General features: G+C 36.0%; 7 protein-coding genes and 2 non-coding genes, besides 1 other annotated feature; 4 read left to right on the forward strand and 5 right to left on the reverse strand. All coding sequences in view use genetic code 11, as the record gives it.

Annotated features, from left to right (window-relative positions):
* Positions 1 to 121, reverse strand: part of ndhC (NADH dehydrogenase subunit 3) — a 363-nt gene extending 242 nt beyond the window's left edge. Inside the window, exon 1 of the mRNA in view lies at positions 1 to 121. This exon is cut by the window's left edge and continues 242 nt beyond it. Coding sequence (YP_398868.1) covers positions 1 to 121 — 121 coding nt within the window.
* Positions 1 to 10,000: part of a sequence feature (LSC,large single-copy region) that runs on past both edges of the window.
* trnV lies at positions 1,161 to 1,805 on the reverse strand. One transcript has 2 exons: positions 1,768 to 1,805; positions 1,161 to 1,195 (listed from the first exon to the last, which is right to left on the reverse strand). It is a non-coding gene; the product is annotated as a tRNA-Val (tRNA).
* trnM lies at positions 1,996 to 2,068 on the forward strand. Its single transcript has one exon. It is a non-coding gene; the product is annotated as a tRNA-Met (tRNA).
* On the reverse strand, positions 2,290 to 2,691 carry atpE (ATP synthase CF1 epsilon subunit). The gene has a single exon. The coding sequence runs from the start codon at positions 2,689 to 2,691 to the stop codon at positions 2,290 to 2,292; it is 402 nt and encodes a 133-aa protein (YP_398869.1).
* Positions 2,688 to 4,184, reverse strand: atpB (ATP synthase CF1 beta subunit). Its single transcript has one exon. The coding sequence runs from the start codon at positions 4,182 to 4,184 to the stop codon at positions 2,688 to 2,690; it is 1,497 nt and encodes a 498-aa protein (YP_398870.1).
* On the forward strand, positions 4,983 to 6,416 carry rbcL (ribulose-1,5-bisphosphate carboxylase/oxygenase large subunit). The gene has a single exon. The coding sequence runs from the start codon at positions 4,983 to 4,985 to the stop codon at positions 6,414 to 6,416; it is 1,434 nt and encodes a 477-aa protein (YP_398871.1).
* accD (acetyl-CoA carboxylase beta subunit) lies at positions 7,184 to 8,722 on the forward strand. Its single transcript has one exon. It carries the CDS (start codon positions 7,184 to 7,186, stop codon positions 8,720 to 8,722), a length of 1,539 nt encoding a protein of 512 aa, YP_398872.1.
* Positions 8,979 to 9,194, reverse strand: NitoCp040 (hypothetical protein). The gene has a single exon. It carries the CDS (start codon positions 9,192 to 9,194, stop codon positions 8,979 to 8,981), a length of 216 nt encoding a protein of 71 aa, YP_398873.1.
* On the forward strand, positions 9,475 to 9,585 carry psaI (photosystem I subunit VIII). Its single transcript has one exon. It carries the CDS (start codon positions 9,475 to 9,477, stop codon positions 9,583 to 9,585), a length of 111 nt encoding a protein of 36 aa, YP_398874.1.

Raw genomic sequence — 10,000 nt, forward strand, 5'->3', positions numbered from 1 at the left:
GTTTCTCCGGCCCTTTGCTAATCGGGGCTAACACTCCGGAAATTAAAAATGCCAAAATAGGAACAAGGATGGATATTATTAGAAATGCCCAAAAAAAATCATATTCGTAAAGCAGAAACATAAACGCACTCCTATGAACGTGGAAAATATACCGGATTCGATTGGTCGATTTGAATTGGAATTGTCAAGTCATCCATAACTATTTAGTCAAAACAAGAATTCCTTTTGATCGAACCGTCTAGTTTGCTTTGTTTATTGGTTTATTGTAGGGCATATCGCATTGCAAGATTCATCAACTGGAATCCGATTTTATTTCCATTATACTTATTTCCATTTTATTTAGTTAGTAGAACCTTCTAACTATAAACTATATATTACTCTTATACAAATTCTCTTGTTTTTCTTGTTTTCATCCAGGATTTTCTCTAAAGACGGGGAATTCTAAATTAATTACTTATCTTATTTCTTCTTTAATTAGAAATTCTTTAAAGATTTCTATTTTTTTCTATAAATAGAATCAGGAGGTCTTTTTTCTTATTTTTTCTTAGTGATTTAGAATAGAACAAGTAATCAAATAGAAGAAAATGTATAGGAATTTCCATCTCAAGATTTAGAAGATCTTGCGTTGGTATATTCCTTATTATTATTATTTAATAATAGTATTAGGATTCGAATCCAGGTGGCGGGGTTTTTCTTGGTTGAATACAGAAAAAGAAGACTACCTTTTTTGTGTTGTGCTTCGCTAGGTCAAGGTAAGTAAGGTATACGAAGGAAAGCCTATTTGACAATGAAAGTGACCAAAGGTATTCGTTTTTCAAAAAACTTTAGCTTGTACACAAATACAGCAGGCCCTTCCTAAATCCATGTGAATTCCTCTTCGTAGTTTTTCATTTCACCAGGCCCGTGAAATGATTTGACTTCCAAAATTCAATAAGATTGGGGATATGAATATGTAATTCGCCTCCGAAGATTAATGACGAAAGGTTGGTTTGTTTATCCGCAATTGAAAAAATCAATATCGATTGGATCCGTTGATATGCGTTTTTTCTTTCATCTGCTTAAACGATTGCCGTGAGTAAACTTATAGGAATAATTGGATTTCACTTAGTTACAAGCAAGAAATAATAATGAAGAAATGAAAATTATACAATTTTTTTTTATAGGGCTATACGGACTCGAACCGTAGACCTTCTCGGTAAAACGGATCAAACTTATTATTATTAAAATGATCTGAACTGTTTCAAAGACCCAACATGCATTTTTTTTTGCATTGGGCTCTTTCATTAACTGATATAAATATCAGTTAGTCTGCCATTTTTTTTCTTGACAGAAAAAAAGATAAGGAAATGGCTCCATGTGCTCTGATTCATTATTTGGGAGCATTACCAAAGTGTTTCAAAGGTGGGATTATCTTGACGTAGGTCTGTCTCTGGCCTAGATCAACCTAAGTTAAATGAAGTCTCTATCGTTCTGCTGAAAAAATAAAATATGAAACTTCATACACCTTAAAGTTCATATGACGAAAAGAGATTTTTTTGAGGTCCTTATACTCATTATGCCTAGCATTGAATAGACTGGGTATTCACCTTATCAAGATCTCAAATAAATGATGGGGTCTGTTTGGCACCTCCTAAATGGGCGTCCAAATTGGACCGAACTCTTTGTCAGGCTATGGTTCCCTCAAAGTTATGGAGTAAGACATCGATTTCTCAACAAGATCAATTTTTCTGATTGTATGATGAACTCCCTTGAAAAACATTGGCGCGCGTGTAAACGAGTTGCTCTACCAACTGAGCTATAGCCCTTAGTGCTTGTGATACATATTTTATCATGTAGATAAATTCTTGTCAAGATAAATATTCCAGGATCCAACATCAACAATCTTTGATCTCTTTGAGTGGTATTCCTTAGATTAGTATTGCTTATTAAGTAATATGATATTTATAATCCATCGACAGGATGGGTTTCATTTGGTTCTCTTTGGGATGATAAATGACCTACTTAACTCAGTGGTTAGAGTACTGCTTTCATACGGCGGGAGTCATTGGTTCAAATCCAATAGTAGGTAAACCTTATTAGATACCAGAGTCAATGGTATCTAATAAGGTTTACGACCCACCCTTAGTGATATTGATTTTTTGATTTTGTATCTTTTCTATTTCATTTGTGAATTTGAATTTTTGCATCAGAATTGGATTCTGTTTGATTGTATTTGATTGTATTCACCCGACAGAATCTAAATAGGATTAGAAAGAGAACTTCTTTTTATTATTCGAACGTACCAACTAGTTATGAAATCGGATTGATAGCCTCCACCCGTGTTCTAGCTCGTTGGAGAGCTAGATTTGCCTCAATTTTTTGTCTCCTTCCTTCAGCCTTTTTCACATTAGCTTCCGCTAGTTCAAGAGTTTGCTGAGCTTCTTGTGGATCAATGTCACTACCCTTCTCCGCATCATTTACTAAAACAGTGATCTCATTATTTCCTATTCTAGCAAAACCACCCATCAGAGCCATCGTTAACCATTGGTCGTTAAGACGTATTCTCAAAATCCCTATATCTACAGCTGTGGCAATAGGGGCGTGATTTGGTAATATGCCAATTTGACCGCTATTAGTAGATAAAACAATTTCTTCCACTTCGGAATCCCAAACAATTCGATTAGGGGTCAGTACACTAAGATTTAAGGTCATTTCTTCAAATTGCTCTCCATTTCTAAGTTCATAGCCTTCGCGGTAGCTTCATCGATATTACCTACCAAATAAAAGGCCTGTTCAGGAAGACCATCTAATTCTCCGGAAAGGATCAATTGAAATCCTCGAATTGTTTCTGCTAGACCAACATATTTCCCTGGAGAACCGGTAAATACTTCTGCTACGAAAAAGGGTTGTGATAAGAAACGCTCAATTTTTCGCGCTCTTGCTACGAGTAAACGATCCTCTTCGGATAATTCGTCCAATCCAAGGATAGCTATAATGTCCTGAAGTTCTTTGTAACGTTGTAAAGTTTGCTTAACTCTTTGGGCGGTTTCGTAATGTTCCTCACCAACGATCCGAGGTTGAAGCATGGTTGACGTTGAATCTAAAGGATCTACTGCTGGATAAATACCTTTGGCAGCCAATCCTCTTGATAGTACGGTAGTAGCATCTAAATGTGCAAATGTCGTAGCAGGAGCAGGGTCAGTCAAATCATCTGCGGGTACATAAACTGCTTGAATAGAGGTTATGGACCCTTCTTTGGTAGAAGTAATTCTTTCTTGTAAAGAACCCATTTCGGTACTCAGGGTGGGTTGATAACCCACAGCGGAAGGCATTCTACCCAATAAGGCCGATACTTCGGATCCTGCTTGGACGAAACGGAAGATATTGTCAATAAATAGAAGTACGTCTTGCTCATTAACATCTCGGAAATATTCCGCCATAGTTAGGGCAGTCAAACCAACTCTCATACGAGCTCCCGGCGGTTCATTCATCTGACCGTAAACTAGGGCCACTTTTGATTCTGCAATATTTTCTTCATTAATCACTCCAGATTCTTTCATTTCCATGTAAAGATCATTTCCTTCCCGAGTACGTTCACCCACTCCGCCAAATACGGATACGCCCCCGTGAGCTTTAGCAATATTGTTAATCAATTCCATAATAAGTACTGTTTTACCCACTCCAGCTCCCCCGAATAGTCCGATTTTTCCTCCACGGCGATAAGGGGCTAAAAGATCTACTACCTTAATTCCTGTTTCAAAAATAGATAATTTTGTATCCAACTGTATAAAGGCGGGCGCAGATCTATGAATAGGAGACGTTGTATTAGTATCTACAGGCCCTAAATTATCAACAGGCTCTCCGAGCACGTTAAAAATTCGTCCAAGAGTCGCCCCCCCGACCGGAACACTTATAGGAGCTCCTGTGTCAATCACTTCCATTCCTCTCGTTAGACCGTCTGTAGCACTCATAGCTACAGCCCTAACTCGATTATTTCCTAATAATTGCTGTACCTCACAAGCCACATTGATTGGTTGACCAACACTATCTCGATCTTGAACTACCAGAGCGTTATAAATATTCGGCATCTTGCCCGGGGGAAAGGCTACATCTAGTACCGGACCGATGATTTGGATGACACGCCCCGGTTTTTTTTTTTCAAGCGTGGAAACCTCAGAACCAGAAGTAGTAGGATTGATTCTCATAATAATAAAATAAATATGTCGAAATGTTTTTGCAAAAATTATCGAATTCAAAATAAATGTCCGCTAGCACGTCAATCGGTTAATTCAATAAAATGGGAATTAGCACTCGATTTCGTTGGCACCATGCAATTGAACCAATTCAATTGTTTACTTATTCACTGAGACTGAGTGAATTTGCAAGCCCACCCAACCTATTTTAATTTTAAAATCTCAAGTGGATGAATCAGAATCTTGAGAAAGTCTTTCATTTGTCTATCATTATAGACAATCCCATCCATATTATCTATTCTATGGAATTCGAACCTGAACTTTATTTTCTATTTCTATTACGATTCATTATTTGTATCTAATTGGCTCCTCTTCTTATTTATTTTTGATTTCAATTTCAGCATATCGATTTATGGCTAGCCTATTCTTTTCTTTGTGTTTTTCTTTCTTTTTTATACCTTTCATAGATTCATAGAGGAATTCCGTATATTTTCACATCTAGGATTTACATATACCACTGTCAAGGGAGAAGTTCTTATTATTTAGGTTAGTTAGGTATTTCATTTCAAAAAAAAGTAAAAAATCAAAATTGGGTTGCGCTATATATATGAAAGAGTATACAATAATGATGTATTTGGCAAATCAAATACCATGGTCTAATAATCAAACATTCTGATTAGTTGATAATATTAGTATTAGTTGGAAATTTTGTGAAAGATTCCTGTGAAAAGTTTCATTAACGCGGAATTCGTGTCGAGTAGACCTTGTTGTTGTGAGAATTCTTAATTCATGAGTTGTAGGGAGGGATTTATGTCACCACAAACAGAGACTAAAGCAAGTGTTGGATTCAAAGCTGGTGTTAAAGAGTACAAATTGACTTATTATACTCCTGAGTACCAAACCAAGGATACTGATATATTGGCAGCATTCCGAGTAACTCCTCAACCTGGAGTTCCACCTGAAGAAGCAGGGGCCGCGGTAGCTGCCGAATCTTCTACTGGTACATGGACAACTGTATGGACCGATGGACTTACCAGCCTTGATCGTTACAAAGGGCGATGCTACCGCATCGAGCGTGTTGTTGGAGAAAAAGATCAATATATTGCTTATGTAGCTTACCCCTTAGACCTTTTTGAAGAAGGTTCTGTTACCAACATGTTTACTTCCATTGTAGGTAACGTATTTGGGTTCAAAGCCCTGCGCGCTCTACGTCTGGAAGATCTGCGAATCCCTCCTGCTTATGTTAAAACTTTCCAAGGTCCGCCTCACGGGATCCAAGTTGAAAGAGATAAATTGAACAAGTATGGTCGTCCCCTGTTGGGATGTACTATTAAACCTAAATTGGGGTTATCCGCTAAAAACTACGGTAGAGCTGTTTATGAATGTCTTCGCGGTGGACTTGATTTTACCAAAGATGATGAGAACGTGAACTCACAACCATTTATGCGTTGGAGAGATCGTTTCTTATTTTGTGCCGAAGCACTTTATAAAGCACAGGCTGAAACAGGTGAAATCAAAGGGCATTACTTGAATGCTACTGCAGGTACATGCGAAGAAATGATCAAAAGAGCTGTATTTGCTAGAGAATTGGGTGTTCCGATCGTAATGCATGACTACTTAACGGGGGGATTCACCGCAAATACTAGCTTGGCTCATTATTGCCGAGATAATGGTCTACTTCTTCACATCCACCGTGCAATGCATGCGGTTATTGATAGACAGAAGAATCATGGTATCCACTTCCGGGTATTAGCAAAAGCGTTACGTATGTCTGGTGGAGATCATATTCACTCTGGTACCGTAGTAGGTAAACTTGAAGGTGAAAGAGACATAACTTTGGGCTTTGTTGATTTACTGCGTGATGATTTTGTTGAACAAGATCGAAGTCGCGGTATTTATTTCACTCAAGATTGGGTCTCTTTACCAGGTGTTCTACCCGTGGCTTCAGGAGGTATTCACGTTTGGCATATGCCTGCTCTGACCGAGATCTTTGGGGATGATTCCGTACTACAGTTCGGTGGAGGAACTTTAGGACATCCTTGGGGTAATGCGCCAGGTGCCGTAGCTAATCGAGTAGCTCTAGAAGCATGTGTACAAGCTCGTAATGAAGGACGTGATCTTGCTCAGGAAGGTAATGAAATTATTCGCGAGGCTTGCAAATGGAGCCCGGAACTAGCTGCTGCTTGTGAAGTATGGAAAGAGATCGTATTTAATTTTGCAGCAGTGGACGTTTTGGATAAGTAAAAACAGTAGACATTAGCAGATAAATTAGCAGGAAATAAAGAAGGATAAGGAGAAAGAACTCAAGTAATTATCCTTCGTTCTCTTAATTGAATTGCAATTAAACTCGGCCCAATCTTTTACTAAAAGGATTGAGCCGAATATAACAAAGATTCTATTGCATATATTTTGACTAAGTATATACTTACCTAGATATACAAGATTTGAAATACAAAATCTAGAAAACTAAATCAAAATCTAAGACTCAAATCTTTCTATTGTTGTTTTGGATCCACAATTAAGCCTACGGATCCTTAGGATTGGTATATTCTTTTCTATCCTGTAGTTTAGTTTCCCTGAATCAAGCCAAGTATCACACCTCTTTCTACCCATCCTGTATATTGTCCCCTTTGTTCCGTGTTGAAATAGAACCTTAATTTATTACTTATTTTTTTATTCGATTTTAGATTGTTAGATTTGTTAGTGATTAGATATTAGTATTAGACGAGATTTTACGAAACAATTATTTTTTTATTTCTTTATAGGAGAGGACAAATCTCTTTTTTTCGATGCGAATTTGACACGACATAGGAGAAGCCGCCCTTTATTAAAAATTATTTTTAATAATATATAAGGGGGTTCCAACATATTAATATATAGTGAAGTGTTCCCTCAGATTCAGAACTTTTTTTCAATACTCAGAATCCTTATTAGTTAATAATCCTAGTGATTAGATTTCTATGCTTAGTCTGATAGTAAATAAGATATTCAAATAAATAATTTTCTAGCGAATGACTATTCATCTATTGTATTTTCATGCAAATAGGGGGCAAGAAAACTCTATGGAAAGATGGTGGTTTAATTCGATGTTGTTTAAGAAGGAGTTCGAACGTAGGTGTGGGCTAAATAAATCAATGGGCAGTCTCGGTCCTATTGAAAATACCAATGAAGATCCAAATCGAAAAGTGAAAAACATTCATAGTTGGAGGAATCGTGACAATTCTAGTTGCAGTAATGTTGATTATTTATTCGGCGTTAAAGACATTCGGAATTTCATCTCTGATGACACTTTTTTAGTTAGTGATAGGAATGGAGACAGTTATTCCATCTATTTTGATATTGAAAATCATATTTTTGAGATTGACAACGATCATTCTTTTTTGAGTGAACTAGAAAGTTCTTTTTATAGTTATCGAAACTTGAGTTATCTGAATAATGGATTTAGGGGCGAAGATCCCTACTATAATTCTTACATGTATGATACTCAATATAGTTGGAATAATCACATTAATAGTTGCATTGATAGTTATCTTCAGTCTCAAATCTGTATAGATACTTCCATTATAAGTGGTAGTGAGAATTACGGTGACAGTTACATTTATAGGGCCATTTGTGGTGGTGAAAGTCGAAATAGTAGTGAAAACGAGGGTTCCAGTAGACGAACTCGCACGAAGGGCAGTGATTTAACTATAAGAGAAAGTTCTAATGATCTCGAGGTAACTCAAAAATACAGGCATTTGTGGGTTCAATGCGAAAATTGTTATGGATTAAATTATAAGAAATTTTTTAAATCAAAAATGAATATTTGTGAACAATGTGGATATCATTTGAAAATGAGTAGTTCAGATAGAATTGAACTTTTGATCGATCCGGGTACTTGGGATCCTATGGATGAAGACATGGTCTCTCTGGATCCCATTGAATTTCATTCGGAGGAGGAGCCTTATAAAGATCGTATTGATTCTTATCAAAGAAAGACAGGATTAACCGAGGCTGTTCAAACAGGCATAGGCCAACTAAACGGCATTCCCGTAGCAATTGGGGTTATGGATTTTCAGTTTATGGGGGGTAGTATGGGATCCGTAGTCGGAGAGAAAATCACCCGTTTGATTGAACGCGCTGCCAATCAAATTTTACCTCTTATTATAGTGTGTGCTTCTGGGGGGGCGCGCATGCAGGAAGGAAGTTTGAGCTTGATGCAAATGGCTAAAATATCGTCTGCTTTATATGATTATCAATTAAATAAAAAGTTATTTTATGTATCAATCCTTACATCTCCGACAACTGGTGGAGTGACAGCAAGTTTTGGTATGTTGGGGGATATCATTATTGCCGAACCCAATGCCTACATTGCATTTGCAGGTAAAAGAGTAATTGAACAAACATTGAATAAAACAGTACCCGAAGGTTCACAAGCAGCTGAATACTTATTCCAGAAGGGTTTATTCGACCTAATTGTACCACGTAATCTTTTAAAAAGCGTTCTGAGTGAGTTATTTAAGCTCCACGCCTTTTTTCCTTTGAATCAAAAGTCAAGTAAAATCAAGTAGAGCACTAAGTTCAATTATTTTTTTTGTGTTTGTAGCAAAAAAGTAGTTAGTTTATCGGAATCAAAGTAAATAAGATAATAATGGCGCTTTCTTTGGTGATAGAAGATCTAATTGTAGAAAGAATAAAAACTCAAGTTGAGGATAACTCTTTTTTTTGACCTATAGTCCTGATTACGAATCAAGAAGCCTTTATCAACAAGAGTGAGTTCTTCCTTTCGTGAAATTAGGAAAATAAAACAAATTTCTTCTTCTTGTCTTAGGTATATAATTTGAAATTAAAATATAGATAATAGAGTTTTGTCTCTTTCTCTATCTCCCGAAAAACCATTTTAGCTAAAAATTCATGTTGGGTCGGATTCGAACGAATCTTTCGATAATCTGTAAGAAACTCTTTATCTATTTTTAGAAAATTAGAAGACAAGAACAAAAGACAAAGAAATGAAGAAAAATAATAAAGTTTATTATCATACATATCTTTCTCATGTAGGAGATGAATAAGTCCATTTATTTAGTTCTACAGTTCTACATTCTTTGCACTTATTATACCTACTCAGTTAGATTTAGATATATAGATACTTAGATCTATACTAAGAATTTCAAATTCTTCAAATTCTATTAATAATAAATATTATCTAATTTCTAATTATTAATTAGAATTCAAATTCTTAATTTAATTATAATTATTACAAGATATCTTTATTTATATAATAACATAATAACAGATACAAATAGTAAATCGAGGTACCCCTTCTATGACAAATTTGAACCTTCCATCTATTTTTGTGCCGTTAGTAGGCCTAGTCTTTCCGGCAATTGCAATGGCTTCTTTATTTCTTCATGTTCAAAAAAATAAGATTGTTTAGATCCGCTGGGACCCAATCTCATCCATTTTATTTTTGAAAACGGGGACTTGTATCATAACACAGATATCTATTTATTGGAATATAGTATAACATGTGATTTCCACCGAACATAAAGGAAAAAACTCTTATGCCTGCAGAAATATGATATATGGATATATCAATTCTAGCAATTTTCAAATAGATCAGGATCGCTGGATGGCTGAAATGTAGTCGGTGAATCTCTATGTATATCGATATGTATAGTGGGATCGTATTAAATAAAGAGTATGTTATTATTTTAGATTTAACCAATTTGATGAATTACTCCTAAAGGTTGACATCAAACTAGTGCTAGTTCACCTCAAACTAGTGCTAGTTGATGAGAGTTACTTCGGAAACAAAAAAGTAAAGTCAAATTTGTCTGGGGTATTATCTC

Source organism: Nicotiana tomentosiformis, chloroplast (genome assembly GCF_000390325.3).
Source record: "Nicotiana tomentosiformis chloroplast, complete genome".
NCBI classification, from domain to species: domain Eukaryota; kingdom Viridiplantae; phylum Streptophyta; class Magnoliopsida; order Solanales; family Solanaceae; genus Nicotiana; species Nicotiana tomentosiformis.